At 39.7% G+C, this 17,187-nt stretch overlaps 1 protein-coding gene across 1 annotated transcript; it reads left to right on the plus strand.

Annotated features, from left to right (window-relative positions):
- Positions 1-9,261, plus strand: LOC105927272 (SPARC). The gene is made up of 9 exons (XM_012863951.3): positions 1-533; positions 985-1,055; positions 1,624-1,696; positions 2,811-2,922; positions 3,857-3,975; positions 4,063-4,217; positions 6,539-6,651; positions 7,598-7,692; positions 8,795-9,261. Exons 2-9 carry the CDS (start codon positions 999-1,001, stop codon positions 8,857-8,859), a joined length of 789 nt encoding a protein of 262 aa, XP_012719405.3. The 5' UTR covers positions 1-533; positions 985-998; the 3' UTR covers positions 8,860-9,261.
- Positions 9,262-17,187: the final 7,926 nt, after the last annotated feature.

Raw genomic sequence — 17,187 nt, forward strand, 5'->3', positions numbered from 1 at the left:
GTAAAACAAAGCAAAGATATGAGAATATTTTCTCGTCGTTGTAAAGCTGTTATACATAACTATGACCGCTAGGTGGCAGCATGGTAGCTTTATTGGCCAGTCAAAATTTTCAGCATCCTCCTGTTCACATTCCTTCCATTTAGTGCCATCCTTCGTACTTCTGACTATCTGGAATATATTAGACGTTTTAAACTAAGAGCACAAAGCACAACGGAGTGTGTTCAAAAGTTTTCTCAGGTACATAAATCACTCTGTGGACCAGTCCCAACCTCAATGAATGCCATCTTCCGCTCATAAAAGCAGTCTCCTCACTTTCTCTCTCTGGAAAGGGTTATATTGACACATCAAAGCAGAAAGGTGTTTAGATAGAGAAGAAATGTGAAAAATATATGTGTAGATGGATCAAACAGAGACGAAAGAGGCAAGTTTCAACTCAGCCTGAAAGGAGGAGGGGAGAAACGGAGAGAAGAGAAGTATCTGGAGACAGGGTGAGGCAGAAGAGCAGCAAGAAAAAGGTGGAACAAAGGGCCCCGGTAAGTTTCTTTATTTCTCTATTATCAAAGCAGTACAATATGAAAGAAATTCAATTGTTTGACTGTAAAAACTTCCCCAGCCAAGAGTGCTCTCAGTGTAAGTCAATGCTTTAATTCCTCTGCGATGGAAAAAAAAAAATACTTATTTTCTGTTTTCTGGAGCCTCAGAGTGCCACTTTGTTTCCTGCTGTAATGTCAGATTGACGTAATAATCGGTAAATTAAACCACAGCAGAAGAAAAATAGAAGCCCTCATCTATTCACCGCACTAAACTGTCAAATTCAGACCGCAGCATAATTGTGTTGCTCCAAACTCAGATGCATTCTCAATGCAGTCTTTAGATAACGGTTCTTTTATAGCATGTCCGTATTTACCAGAACACAGTGAACTATGTCTTAGTTTATCTTCCTTCTGTGGTGATATTTTCCTAATTTGTCCCTCTTTATTGCAGTTAATGCCTCAGTCATGAAGCTGAGCTTGATGCTTGCCTTGTTTCTCCTTATTTACCCTTGTGCGGCCATGGTAAGTCTTCCTAAATATGATTATCCATCAAAGGAAGGATTTTCTCGGATGATTTAGAAACAGTCAGTTTTGCTCACGTTATATTTGGAAAGTGAAAACGACTTGCGTACTCAAGGCTATGATCACAACCACAATTACTGGTAGAAGACTGTTTATCAAAGATCGCAAATGAAAACAATTTTTTGCTGATTCTGCAACCAAGACTGTTTGGTTCTAGGTTTTAAGACACAAAATGCCAGCGTTATAGAAGCCTGGCTCAAGCACTCGGCCACCTGTTACACATATGATCTGGGGAAACTTTTGGGGGGCAGATGTGGTCCTGGCATAAAGCACAAAGACTCTTGAAATTCATCTGATCAAGATAGAATACTTACTATTTTCATAGTGGTTTTAAACATTTCTTTTGAGGTATACAAACCGATGTGCAGGTTAGGTTATAATTTTACAATGTGTTTGCATTATTACATATTCCTGCTTCTGGTGCATCTGAAATTAAATGGACACTCGTGAACCTTTTGTTTTCTATACTGAGCTTTCAGATCTCTGTCTGTGTGTCTTCATGGTCCAGGGAGGAAGAGCTCAGCGCAGACAGAGACAGGCGGAGGACAGGCTGACGCCATACATCGGCAGGGTGGACCCAGGTGAGACCCATTTGTGGACCCGTTTGTGACGACATGTCAGTTATGAAAAAGTCCTTCAAGTTTTAAAAGTTTACCAGATTCCGTTTATTTGTCATTTGTGGCATAAAAAAATTATTGGAAAAGAGAAGGAAGTAGCTCCAGTGCACGGTTCGACATTCACGCAAAAAAAAGGGACGAAAACAATAGCTGCCCAATCAAACATGATGAGAGGGGCGCATTAAAAAGAAAATTGAAAACAAATACTAAAACCCTAATAAATAAAATAAAACAAAGAGCTAAAAGCGCTTTTAACAGTCATCATAGAGTCTTTGTTTTTCAATTAATCACAGCTTGAGGAAAGAAGCTTTTATTGGTGATGCGATGTCCCCGATTTAAATTGCTCGATAGCACCTCCCAGAAGGGAGAAGTTAATGATGGCTGGAGCATGAGAGCAAAGTCTTTGTTGATAAATGTCCTCCAGAACTGACTGCATTTTCAACCTAGCTGGTCTTTGTGCTGTAATAACCCGTAGAGTCAGGAAAGATCAGCACTTTACCTATCCCCCACAGACGAAAACAAATCAGTGAAATACATTTGTAGAGAAAAGAGAGATGAGCGCACATTAAAAATACCAATAGTCAAGGCCATTGTCTTGCTAAAATTAGAAAGGTTCATGAGCAAAGGGAAAAGGATTGTCCGCTTTACAGATCTCTTCTGTTTTTGCTTTGTTGTAACATTAAAATGTTTCGGATCATCGAACAAAACCATTAATTCTACGGTTGTTTTTTGGAGACCCGAACCCCTAGAACTGCCTTAGTTACCCTTTAAATCTTGGAAAGTGTTAGTATTATTTATTTCAACCTCCAATTTCTGTTTAATATTGTTTGGTAAGAGCACACTTTCATATGATGAGACATGAAAATAATGCTGTTTTGTGCTGCTCCTTCTTTACTCGACTTTATAGTCATTACACTATTTATTCCAACGTAATCTTGACACACTTTGGTCAAGACTTCGCTGATCAGCACTGAAAGCTCAGTAACCTTGTATGTCAATAAAACTGTCAACTTATATTATACAGAAAAAAATAAAAGGTGTGTAAATAATACCTAATGTATTCATTTTACTGTTTCAGAAAAGCTTTGCGAACTGCTTAAATGCCACAGCCCGGTGGGATCTTGGTGCCAGGTAGTTCAGGAAAAGGGAATTCTCATTCCCAAGTGTGTTTGTCCCCGGTCATGCCCACGGTAAACTATGTATGTATGTATATATGTCTGTCTGTCTGTCTGTCTGTCTGTCTGTCTGTCTGTCTGTCTGTCCGTCCGTCTTTCCATGTGCTATTGCAAAACTGTGACCTGGAAGATAAAGGATATGTATTTAAAAAAACTGAATTGTGGCATTGCATGCATTAGTGTTCAGTCTCAGTCAACACTTTGTATCTGATCATCTTTCACTGTAATTAGAGCTGTGAGTCTTTAGGGGTATGCCTCAACAAGCTGCTACACCTGGAGCTTTTAGCCATTTTTTAAACTGAATCTTAATCTGGACATTGATTATTTTATTTTTGAATCTAAACCATTCTTTGTTGCTTGGGTTGTATGTTTAAGGTCAGCGCACCGCTAGAAAGTGAGCCTCCACTCAGGTTTCAAGTTTTGTTTTTTTTTGCAGGTTTTTTACCAAGATTACCGTGTATTTGGCTCAGTCAATTTTCAAATAAGCTCTGACCTTTTTCCCAGTTCAGGCTAAAGAAAGGCATCCCCAAAGCATGATTCTGCCACTATATTGTATCACTGTAGGGGTGGTGTATTTAATGTTAGTTTTAGTTTGATGGACCAGATCACATTTAGGGGTTTTATATTAAATGGTGGTTAAATAAATATTTCGGCAACACTTTTCATATTTTTACTGTAAAAAAACAAAACAAAAAAACATGTATCCCTTTCCTTCCACTTTTGATTGTCCACTACTTTGTGGACAATCCTATTGTCAGTCTATTGCATAAAATCCCAATAGGAACATTAAAGATTACAGCTGCGACGAGACAGAAATGTATGAAATGCATGGATACACTGCACAAAAACACCATTTCAGTTACGATAAAAGAGCCACAAGATCTTTGTGTTTACAAGTGTTTTATCTGCACACTTTGTCATCCATGTGGGCGCTGACTTGTTCAATCAGGCAGAAGGCCCCAGTGTGCAGTGTTCTGGGTAAGACCTACGGGAATGAGTGCTTGCTTCACAAAGACGCCTGTAGGAGGAGGCACCGCACGAGACTGGCTCACACCGGACCCTGTCTGGGTAAACACACACAACATGCAACAAATCGCACAATTTCCACAGTGCTCTCCAGCTTTCTAAATCTGATCTGTTACTCCCCTTTATCAGTCCCCAAGAGCGAATGCACCGGAGAAGAGTTAGGCCAGTTTCCATACCGTCTCCTGGACTGGTTTCTTCTCCTGAGGCGAATGGGGGGGTCCTATACACCCGCAGCTCTGCCGCAAACCTGTCTCAGCCATGCCCAGAGGACCCAACTGGCAGAGGTCAAACTTTGTGCTTTTGGTGACCAAATGCATGAGACTCAGCCAATGATGACACAATGAAAATCAATATCCACCTCACATTGGATTGCTTAAGGAACTAAAACGGGAAGAACGACACGCTAAGAGATCGCTTTCCCACCCAGTGTAACCCTATGCCGAACACAAAGTTGTTGTTTTAAAGCAGACACCACCACTATGCTGGTGCCTTTTCTGCAGTGCCTTGTGAGTGATGTTAACAACATACTGTAAGAGGCATGCTCTTCTGTTGCTTGTGGCCTGGTTGCCCACAAACCGAGATAGGGGCTCTCAGGAACACAGTGTATAAGTAGGGCTAGGTCAATATTCATTGAATTATTCAGTAAGATGATGAAAGAAGGATAAGTTAACAACCTCTCTCTGGCAACCTTGACCTAGAGCCTCAAATAAATTAAGTGAAAACCTATGCGTTATTCTCAATATATGGAGAGTGATACTTGATGTGAAAGAACAGAAGTATTTGGAGCATTCAAACTACTATTTACGTTAATTACAAAGCTGCAGGTAAGATTTGAGGTAATTCTTTCAAATTATAGTGTCACATTATATGAACTGTATTTTAATAGGATTTGATGTGATGGGCCAACACAAGGTTGTGCATAGTTTGGAAGTGCGTGAAAAAGGATATTTTTATAAATTGAAATCTGAAATGTGTGGGGTGTATTTTTGTGTTGTTGTTGTTTTTGTTTTTGCACCCTTGGCCATATTCTTTGCATTTGTTGATGATGGGTCAAACAGTGGTCTGTGAGTCATACAAAGCTTGAGATATTATTTCGTAACCCAATCCCACTTTAAATGTCTCAGCAACTTTACTTGGGTTTAAGGTTGATAAGGTTCTTTCATAAACCTTTGAAAACTTCACACAACAACTTTACACTGAGTGATTCACACATAGATAGACTCTATTTATGAAGTAGGCAACCTTACAAGGCAATTTGTGGAAATGGATTTAATTAACGAGTAAAGGGGGGATGGATGTCAATGCGCTAAACTTTTCAGGTTTAACTTTAAAAAAAAAAAGGAAATTGGATAACCATGTATCCTTTTTCATTTAATTCACATTTTTTCCTTTTTTGTTGGTCTATCATATAAAATCCCAAAATAATACATTGAAATGTGTGGCTGTTATGTGAAAAAACGTACAAAACGTCAATGGAGATGAATGCCTTTCAAGTGCATCATCTATTGAGAGAAAAGATGATGTGACCAACAGCACGGTGATACCCTTCTCCAAGAAAGTGTCACAGCTAGCGGAAACGGCAAACTAGGTGTAATTTCTTTGTAGAGAAAAAATAAAAAAACAGAGAAAGGACAAAGTTAATTGGAAGCAATAAGAGCACACAATGCTTATTTGGAGAGTATTAGTAGAAGGTACCAAAGTGACAAAAAGTGGTCACTATGTCCTCCAGCAGCCCAAAGCATATAGCGTTTTGACTACAGAGATTGTTCTGGATAACCAAAGCCACTCTGATTATAAGCTTTATCAAAAAGGAATCTTTTATGCCTAGTTTTTAAAGTAGACAGGGTGTCTGCCTCACAGGCTTAAAGTGGGAGTTGGTTCCACAGGAGAGGAGCCGGAAAGCTACAAGATCTGCCTCCCATTCTACTTTTAGAAACTCTAGGAACCAAGAGCCAAGTACTCTTTTGGGAGCATATGGAGCCATTAAAGCCATCTCTGCTATACTGTGAGATTTGTATGGATTTTATATGTGAGAAAGACAAATCTAAAATAAATGCTGGATTTAACGGGGAGAGAAGCTAAAATAAGAGAAATATTATCTCTCCTCTTGATTTTCATCACAACTCTTGCTGCAGGATTTTGGATCAGCTGAAGGCTTTTTTACAAGATGTTTTTACAACAGCTGATACAATGATGCATACAACTGTGTCAAAATACTTCCACGATGAAACAGTTCATGAATAAATTAACTTTACTTAGAATACCAACTGCTTTTAATGTCATTTTACAGACCAGAAAAATACACTTTTTAATTTCTAATCCACTAGAAAAAAAAATAAGAAATTACATTTGCTCATAGAACAATTCTAGCTCAGATGTTCATTTGAAACTGCTTTCTTTTTTTGTTTTTGTTTGTTTTGTTTCCTCAGTAGAAATGAATGAGGATAAAAAGAACAGCAGTCTAAGAATATATCCTTGAGATACACCACTTTTAATAAAATGTGCTCTACCTTCTATGTAAACTTTATTTAACTCTAATAGTTAATGATATGCAGCCAACAATGATAAGCCTCTTATTTCAACATCTATCTTTTTCCATCTTTAGGAAAGATTTACCTTACTGGACAAGAACAAAGATGGAAAGTTGAGCTGGAGGGACCTGAGGAAGCTATATTACAAGAAGATGCCTTTGGAGCAGTGTGCTACACCATTTTTCTTGTTAGTCCCATCTCTACCCTTTACAAATATGTAAAACAAACAGATATTTAGCAATCAGCTAAGATCAGTGCAAAATGTCTCTAATGATGATCTATTTTTATAAAGCAACATGGTGGTCATTTAACTTGGCTCATATGTTCATGCTGCCATGATCTCATGTCACACAGAGGTTCATGGTGGAAACCTTCTGTCTCTTGCAATATGTTATTTTTCAGCTAATCACCAAAACGACAAGGTTTAAATATGTCACGGGGCGATGTTTCTCCCCCACTCTGATCAAGTTGCACCTCCCATCATGCTGCTCTCTCTGCATGCCATCTATCCACCCGTCCATCCTCCATGCCGGGCCATGTTTCCTGTCTCGTCCTCCCTGCTGATCTCATATGACCACACAATTTCTCCATTAACTTACTCTTTCTTTACCGTTTCCTCTTTCCACTTCCTGCTCTAACCTACCATTTGCTTGCCTTTTAACTCATACATTTATCCTCTCCCTATGTCATTCTGTCCTTCATTTTATCTCTTCTGTCATCTTTCCATGTGCTATTTTTCTCCACAATCCACTCTCCCATTCCCTCCACCCCCCAGGCCCCTCTCTGCCAGTCTGTAGTGACAGGTTTTGTGGCAGCGGGACTGTCTGTGTCAATGTCAAGCCATTCCCAGCAATGATAATGTTTATTACCCATTGTGTCCCCCGCCGCTCACGGATTAGCACAAATTGAAGGAGTACCCTTCAGAGATAACGCTGCACAGTGAACTCAAAGACAATGGCAGCTGTGTTTTCCCCCCATCTCGGTCGGATTTGCACCGATGCTTCTTTAAAGCACACCTCCCTGTCTCTCCGTGCAAATCTCTGGTTCTGTTTTTGAAATCTGAGGCGTCAACATTGCTGAAATTTGTGAAAAGTGGCATGTTCTGAAGTCACTATATTGTGCTGTGCTTGCAGGTCCTGTGATCGCAACAAGAACAAGAAGGTTACTGTGAAAGAGTGGACAGCCTGTCTGGTGGATCGTTCTGAGGCCTGGTTTTATAATTTCATGTGTTAGTTAGAACTCTTTTCTTTTAAATCAAGTTAGCGCTGATTAAAAAAAAAAAGAAACTCAAGAGAGACAAACAGGCATACAGGTTTCGTCAGAAGGGTGCTGATCTGTTGAATTTAATTTTCATAAATGATTTAATGCATGCAGGACGTTTTGGCCAAGGGGGAAGAGGACAGAGACAGTACGTTTGTAAGGATGGCCATTGTGCCCCGTGTTAAATCCTCACTGCTGCCGTTGTGTGGCGTAGCACTAATTTGAGCTCTGTCATGATTATTTCTATTCAGAATTTAAGAAAATACTGATGATCTGATATGCAAGAATTAAATACACGAATATTCAATTGTTTGTTTACTTATTTAAAACAGAGGTAGGTTAGAGAGAAATAGCAGTGCATAGGTATGAATTTGGGGCAGTGGCAGTTTTTGATGTGAGTAAAATGGGCAGTTTCACAGGGTGACATTCAGAAAGAGGGTGCATGAGCACCAATTAAAAACAAGTATTTAGATTTTTCAGTTGCATCCTGAATGAGAAATGAGTGTCTTATGTGCAATCAGTGTGGAGGTTGCGCCCCCATGTGTTTAGGAGGCACACCCTGCTTGCAATTCGCAGAGAAAGCACGTCACATGACCGGGCTACACAGCATTTTTGCCATGCATTATTTCAAAGAATTTCTTGGGTTTGGATAGGTTTTCAGGAGGTATCTGTGTTTGGTGTCAATTAAGTGGGATTGGGGTGCAATAAAACCTGTGATGTCCTATCTCCCCTCAGCTAGGGAGCCCCGGGGCTACGTTAAGCGAGGTACAATCAGTAAATCTGAACAAACTACGTTTTTGCAAACAGGACATTCAAACAGTTCACCGGCCTGTTGCTTGTCATCAGCCTCATGTTTTACGAAGCTTCAGGTGTCGAGGGAACAAATCCTACATAATTGAAGGCTTGAGAAGGAGGCTAGACATCCGTGTCAAAAGTGAAACAATTTTTCACAAGTCCTGCAACATGAGATCAGTTTTATCCATTCATTGCTGAGCTGAAAAATAAAGCATGTTTTTTTTTTATTGTTCACAGTGCCAATCACAATGATATTTTTTGTACCTTGTCCGCAGCTGTGGAAATGGGATCCCACCAGCTGTGTCCTACAGCCAAACATGGACTCCCGCGTCTCCTTTGAACTTGCATCATTACAGCTACCCGATACCAAAAAGAAATAAAACGACAGGATCTCAACAAACAATGCTCACTTATCCATTTCACTGCTTATAATATGGTGATTCATCACACTGATGCTATTTGCTGTCTGTTCATAGTAAGGATGCCCTAAATGCCCGAACAGGCCTCCTCTCCCAATTACATTTACTGCTAATTACTTTTGCTGACATTTGTACAATTGTGTTGTAAAAGAGCGAAGACAATGGGTAACATTGAAACCAAATGAACTTGGCATGCTTCGAATAGCCAATTAGAAGCAAGGGCAGCCGCAGTGGTGTTCACAGAAAGACACAAGAAGCTAGATGGAAGACAAAGATATGTGTAGGAGAAAAACCTTCGTGTGAGGTGACGTGGCCAGAGAAAAGAATAAAAGGATAATAAAAGGAGGTTAAGAAGAGAAATGCTGAAAAGAGTCACGGTGCATCAAGGGAAAGCGAGGGAGGAAAGAGCAGGAGGAAAAGGAGAGAGAAAGTGCGTTTGTGAAAGATGGGAAGAGGTAATGCACTGTAAATGGGAGTGAGAGTAATGGAGTAATGCATAAAAAATGGATCAGAAATGAGGGAAAGACTGAGAACAGAGTGAGAGAGAGGTGGTGGTGGCTGATAAAGAAGGGACACCAAATCCAAGAAAAGAAGAACAATCATGAATGCTGCAAAACGTTTTCTTTGCTGCCAGTCTGTTCTGCAAAAAAGTGTCTCGGAGTATGAAGCTGAGCATTTTAAACGCTTGACCTCTAAGAAAGCTTTTTATTTACATAATTCAAGCTAACTGACTTTTCATGTGTGTGTGCACACCATTAATAAAATATAAAACAGTGCTTTCAAAACTCTTGTTGCAACTTTGTTAACACTTTGAGTGTAAGTTTCTGTGAGGCTGAGATGGTGGAGGAAGTGTCTGGCCTGCAGGAGACTTTTCAGGGATAACTGGTTTCTCTGGACTAATTAGCCTTCAACTTTTCCCCGCCTGTAAAACCAGACGAAGAAAGAGAGACAACGGAAGAAGTAGAGTTTTAAGTTCTCGGTTTGAGATGCAGTTTCAGCCCAGACATGTGGCTCGTGATGGCTAATCGTACTTGTAAATGTTTTAACAACAAAAGGTTAGTTTATCATTACCACGGAGGAGATCAACGTTGCCTTGGAATGCAAAGGCAACAGTGCCATGGGATGAAGTGGTTCAGGACCAAATTAAACACAAGAGGCAGGCACGATGATGATGTGATAAATCAATGTAAATAACAGGAACCTAAAAAAATCTGATTTAAGGCTGTAAAAGGAAATTTAGTGTGAGTAGAATCAAGAGCAACTTGAAAAATACTTTAAAGCTAGAGTTGGCGATTTCCCCATGTCCCTTTTTGAATGACTGCATTTGCGCAAGACCGTCTTACCTTGCTCTTCCTCTCTTCAGGGGGATCGTGTGAAAAAAAAATCTCCCAAATCTACTCTGGTCTTATTTGTACTGAGGCCTTGGTCGTCTTCTCATAAACATGAACGCGGTTTGCTTTTTGGGACTCTCAGCCATGTTCAAAGTATACGGCGAGACCAGCGGAGCTACAATGAACGGCTACCACAGAAGGTAACCGCTAACCTAACCGCATCAGGATAATTGGCCTGTAGGACAACCATTAGATAAGGTGATACCCCCAGAACCTGAGGGACAGGGGGGGGGGTGAGAGCAAGTGAAGAGCAGGGATTGGTTTTTACAGCCCTGCAGCTCCCACAGAAAACTAATTTAAACCTCCTTTTTCTGAGTACATAATGTATTTACTACTGTCAGGATAGAAGGAAGATTTTACCCAGTATAATAAAAAGTGTTCCTGAACAGAATTACCCACTATAGCTTTAAGGCCTTATGCACATGACAAAACTGAAGCTTCTTGTTGCATTTCTGCTATTTGTGTATGGAAAACAGATTCCAGAGTGTAACATTTTGAACACATCCTGGTCTTTGTTTTCGTTTACACAGCAAATAATAGAATCTTACTTTACAGAAGAACATTTCTGAGGTCAAACACTGATGCTGGATCAAATTTCTGGCTCGCAGTCTACTCTCCTATTTATCCCAAAAATGTTCTTCCAGGTTGAGGTTAGGAAACTGTGCAAGCCAGTTTAGTCTTTCAACACCAAACTTGCTCAGCTATTTTTTTTTTTCATGGACTTTTTTTGCATATGTTTACAGGGATGCTGAAACCAAAATCAACCATCCCCAAATTGTTCCCACAAAGTTAGAAGAATGGAATTCCTCAAAATATCATGGTATACTGAAGCATAACTTAAATATACTTATAATTAATTATAAAATATAATTAGTAGTGTTTTATTGGTGTTTCATTTAATTTTTGTTTTGTCTTTTAGATGATAAATGAGGAATTAGGTCTGTCAACACACATTTTTGAATATTATTTTCCCCTATATGTTGTGCCCATGAAAACCTAACATGACCTTTCACTAACATTTAACTATCTCTTCAACTACATTACATATCATCCTGATGATGCCTGTGAATCTTGAAATGCATGAATGATTTTTCTGTATAGCCCTGAAGTATCAAGCTCTGAAGAAGTATTGTATAAATAACTGTGAATATGTTTCAAAGTATTTATTATTTTTATCAACCTAATTTTACTATTTGAGGGGTTAAAAAAAACATATTTTCTAAAATTCATATTTTATAGACTTAAACAAATAATAATGTATGTCAATGAATGATTACGCTTGTGTGAAACATGAATGGGGTGAACAGCTCTAGTATTAGGCCATTTTATCTACAACAATTGTATGCATTACATTCTCCTCTGTCTGAGTTTAAACAATGTATTAAAACAATGAACAAACAGACTACATTTATCTTATTGGCTGTGTCACTCAACATCCACCCATCACCATCTTCTTCTGATCCATCTTCCGATCCATCCATCTTCTGATTGGCCGGTGATGTCCATCTACCTACCAGAATCAAAACCAAAAATGCTCAACTTGTAACATTTGCATTGCAATAGGCATTTTTGTGAATTGTGTGGCTTTTTTTGTTAGTTTTTTTTAATATAATTCCTGTAAATGTTGTTTTATTTTCCATTACACCTTGATGTCCTAAGTATCACTAAGGGACTTTTTGGGAGCATTTTTCTTCTTCAAATTGAATTTGGTTCCTAAACAATCCAAATTGGTAAACCACCAAAACATCAAATGAACTGGGTCAGATAACTCAGCAGTTACCTCCTTACCGCAGCCCAACCTTTAGGGCCATTCGAACAGCTCTTATGTTGACATTCCTGTCAGCTGTGAGAGAAACGCTGAGGATGGCGAGCAGGCAGGCCAGGAGACTGATAGGTAACACAACAGGATCTGTATCACAGTACAGCATTCACGTTCTTCTACAGCAGCTCCACGCTCAGAAACTGACATGTCTCGCTGTCTCAGAAACTTCTTGTTTTCTCTTCACCCAAACTCAAATTAGCGTTATATGTTATCACCCAAAATAAGGTTCAAAGCTCTTTCTTTAAACTCCAGAGTCAGTAAAACTTTTAAGACTTTTCTTTCAGCTCAGAAAATATTTAAAACATTTAGTCGGTTAAAGATAAAAACCTATATCCCTTTTGGTTTTAGTGGTAAGTAAAAATAATGTTTGTATATTTTTGTAATTTTGTGCTTCTTATACTTCATTAAATTCCTAGGAAGTAGTCCTTACTGTGATTAATAATAAATAGAATCCTTTACCACTTTGAAAGATTAAATAAATCCTAGTTTCTACAAATATCTAGGGCGCTTTGCTTCTTTAAATATGTAACAAAAAATATTTCTTGGGATAAATAAAATATTTCTCTTCTTGACAGGAATTTGACAGATTATGAGACAGATTGCTTTCCTGCATCGGTTTCTGTTCCACATATTTATCCTGACATGTGATATAATTAAAGTACACACTCCTCCAGACCTTTGAAGAGAACGAAGGACCGCTGTACGTAAAACAGCTAGTTCTCCCTCCTTGATTATGTCCACTAGTAAACATCTCTCTGCAATCACTCCCACCGCCTGCAGGAACTCATTTTATCCTGACAGAAATAAATAAGATGAGTTATTGGGGCCACCCCTGGAGCTCCACCGTCAAATTTCTGCCTTTGTGTGTCCTCATATCCCCCCTTCCTTCCCAGTGCTAACAGATTCCCTCTCATTACCTCGTATCCACCATCTCCACCTCCTTCCATCCCCCATCCAAACGCAGAAAGGGCAGTGGCAGATCGACCCAACTAATCTCAATAAGCCACAGACACACAGCAGCTCACCTTGGATATTAGATGAGCCAGATAGCCGTGTGCCACCCACCTCTCTAACCTTGTCCTCTCCCCCGTTTCTCGTTTGGCTACTCATCACTGATGCGATCTATGATGGGATTGCTTACATCTTTCCCTTTCTCATCCCTCTCTCTCTCTCTCTCTCTCTCAAACACACACGCACACACACACATTCATGTTCCCAAGGGACTGTGACAGCACAGGACCAGATGGGCGGCTAGTGATGACATGTTGTTAAAAATAAAGATTCCTGTTAACCCGTTGTCAGCTAGCGCACCCTCCCTCCCTCGCGTCCCCTCACCTCATCTTATCTCTTCCTGTCAATCTCTTCTCATCGTCTTCTCACACCACCAGTCCCTTCTTCTTTTGGTGCTTTTAGTCTGCAACTCTACCCGTGGAGGCTGTTACTCAGACACTATGAAATCAACTAACCGTACCACTTAAAGCTTGCAGCCCAAGACACAACCCCCCCATCTCCCCCAACCTCCTTCACATGATATTTAATACAAGGCTTTTCAAACATACAGAGCCTTGCATTATGCCTGGCTTGTAAGAACACATCAATAATAGATAAAGGAGCCAGTTTTGCAGTTTTTTTTTTTTGTTGTTGTTTGTTTGTTTGGGGGTTTTTTTGGGACAAATTATGCCAAATAAAATTTTTACACTCACTTTCCCTCACTTTTGAAATTTGTTCTCTACATTTTTATTGCTAAATTATTTAAACACAGTGTGGAGGGGTTGGATGAAAAGAAATATCCAGGCTTGCAGTGATGAAACAGAAGAGATGTGCCAATCTAGGTCTGAGAATTGGCTGACAGATGTCAGCAGTCTACAAAAAAAAAAAAAAAAAAAAAACAGTGAGCTTTCACCAATTTGTAGAATAGAAATAATTTAAATAAATCTTTATAATCATTGCAACGTACATTCCAATTAAATATGTCCTCTGTATTTAACCCATCCGTTAGGGTGCCATGGGATGCCACTGTGCGGCCTTCGGCTTCCTAAGGGACCCTTTTTGGGGCTAAGGGTCTTGCTCAGGGACCCAGAGTGGCAATATGTGGTTGCTGAACCAGGAACATTGCAGCCTGTCCGGGGCACAAGCACCCTGCTCTCTAACCACCAGGCTGCCACTCCCCAATAGTGGTTTCCTACAGAGGGGAAATTCAGGTGTATCAGCAGCAAGTAAGGGTAATAATGATAGCGAAGGAGAACACTGCAGTTATCAAAATGGGCATACCTACATTAGTTCAAATGTGCAACTGAGCAGGGTGATAAATGAAAGTGTACAAAATGGACACATATACTGGTGTATTAAAAACAACAGCCTGTTTCCAAAAAAACGGAAAAACTGTGCATAAAGCAGCAGGAATGTGAGCTTTTTTATTTGGTTGGGAGCAGTGATATTTATGAAGTCTGCACCCTGATTTTATATCCGCCCATTGCCATTTTGTTCTTTTCTTTTTCCATTTTGCTCTCAAAAATAGAAAATAGTTCTTTACTATGACCATATACGGTTAGTTCTCTTGGTTGAGGTAGCTTAAAAAAATATGCCGATTGTAAAAAAAAAAAATCATGATGGGTGTTAAATCTCACATGTAATTGAACTGTGTACTGTATACACCCACTGGTCACTTTATGAGGTACACCCTGCTATTACCAGGTTGAACCCCTGTTCTCCTCCAGAACTGCCTTAACTCTTGGAAACATAAATTCAACAGTGTGTCGAGAACATTTCTCAGAGATATTGCTCCAAATAGACATGACACTATCACGCAGTGGTTGCAGAACTGTTTGCTGCACCCCCATAAAAACAGAAAAGAAAACCCCCATTCCACCACATCCCAAAGGGGCTTACTTGAATTGAGATCAAGTGACTGTGGAGACCAGTGGATAACAGGGATCTCATTGTCATCCTTAAGAAGCCAGTTTGAGCTGGGACATGGTGACCATCCTGCTAGAAGAAGCCATCAGATGATGGGTGCATTGTTGTCATTAAGGAATGGACACACCTAACACCACTCAGCTAGTAAGTGGTTTTCAAACAATGCCTAATTGGTACTAAGGGGCCATAACTGTGCCAAGAAAATGGCAACCACACCGTGTACCACCACCACCAGTCCATTACATTGATACTACGCTTTCTTGTTGTTTTACCCAAATTCGGACCCTACGATCTGAACGATAAGGCTAAAATTGAGACTTATGGACAAGGCATTCATTTTCCGATATGCTGTTGTCCAATTTCCATGAGCCTGCATGAATTGCGACTTAATTTTCAGGTTCTTAGCTGACAGGAGCTACCCCCTGTGTGGTCTTCTGCCACTGTTTTCAATCTGGTCCAAGGTTAGACATGGCGTGCATTCAGAAATGGTCTTCTGCGCACCCTGGCCATACCAAGTGTTTATTTAAACTACTGTTGTCTTTCTAGCATTTTGAACCAGTCTGCCCACTCTCCTTTGACCCCTGACATCAACAAGACATGACCGTGGCTCAGTGGGAGGAGTAATCATCTTGCATTCCGAAAATCTGGGTTCAATTCCAGCCTCCTCCTGTCATGGATGTGCCGCTGGTCAAAGCAATTAGGTGAATGTTGCGCTAGTGTAAAGTGCTTTGAGTGGTAGGTATGACTAGAAAAGCGCTATGTAAATTCAGTCCTTTTACTATTTTGTTCACACAACTGCTACTAACTAGTTATTTAACTTTCAGAACCTCTTAGACTGAAAAAGTAGGGCACGGAAACTAAGCCATACCGTGAAAGACTGGTGGCTTTGGAGCAGCACAGGGTCATCACCCAAAAAAGGGCAGCTGAAGCGATGCATTTATTAATAGTGCTCATGTGCCACATTTTTTTTTATTCTTCTTTGAAGTGATGGGGCAGGCAGAGAGAGAGGGGGAGAATAAGTGAGGGAGAGAGGGGGTCTCTCAGACTCTAGTCTGCGGTTAGACAATATTCCCTCTGGGTGGAGTGGGTCCCATTCAGAGCGACCTCAATAGCCCTACACTGGAGTGCGAAGTGAAAGAGTGAGAAAAGGGCCCATCAGAAAGTGGAAAGGGGGGATTTAGCTCACAGTTTTTTTCTCTTTTCCTTATGATATTGATTAAAGAGCTCAAGAGAAAGAGCTGGACACATGAGGCCCACCATTGTGTGAAGATGAGAGGGCTGGATGGGGTTGGAGGGCCACTGATGGGAATGTCTCAAGTCCTCCAAGATTTCTACTTGACCTTTATGTTGAGGACCAGAGTTTTCCATATGGCTACTCTGTTTAAAGATGTTTAATGTCTCCAGCTTGTAGGTTAGTAGTTTATTACATTATGCACAAATTAGATGTGAAGTGCTCAGAAGGAGATATTTTATTCCGAAATTCAGCAGAATTAGGAAAAACTATATTTGGTTAAAACAATATCCAGTATGCATTAACAATTTACCCCATGTAAGAAAAGTACTTAAGAAAGTTGATGCTTTACCTATAAAATATAGTAATAATACCCTACCAGTTATTCAAGTTAGTATTATGCTAGCACCAGAAGCTAGCTTTCAAACATGACAAGAAACGGGGCTTGTACTTTCAACTTCAGCTAAATTATCCTATATGAACCCAAAATTACTATTTTTCATGGCAAAAAATCTTGTTTTTTTTAAGGTCTTATTTTTAACTCTTTAGGTTTAACTGGTTCTGGTTTTTATCTTTCATGTTTTTTAATTGTTAAACTAACTTGGTGGCTCTAGCTTTCAATGTGGACAACACGGAAATTTTGTTCCCCAAGATTAATTTATTCTTTTTAAAATAGAAAAACACTTTTGAAAATTCCTAGAAAATAATATACAAGGCTTCTGTAGTATAAATTTTCCAGTAAATTAAACGTACCGCTATGCATCTGCATTTCCTGTTTTGCTACAGTATACTTTTGCACTTCACTGTCTGTTGTTCAAGAACACCCAATGGCAGGACTCAAGAACTAGGAGGCAGATGACTTAATGTTGACCAAAATACATTTTTATTT

Source organism: Fundulus heteroclitus, chromosome 22, assembly GCF_011125445.2.
Source record: "Fundulus heteroclitus isolate FHET01 chromosome 22, MU-UCD_Fhet_4.1, whole genome shotgun sequence".
NCBI classification, from domain to species: Eukaryota; Metazoa; Chordata; class Actinopteri; order Cyprinodontiformes; family Fundulidae; genus Fundulus; species Fundulus heteroclitus.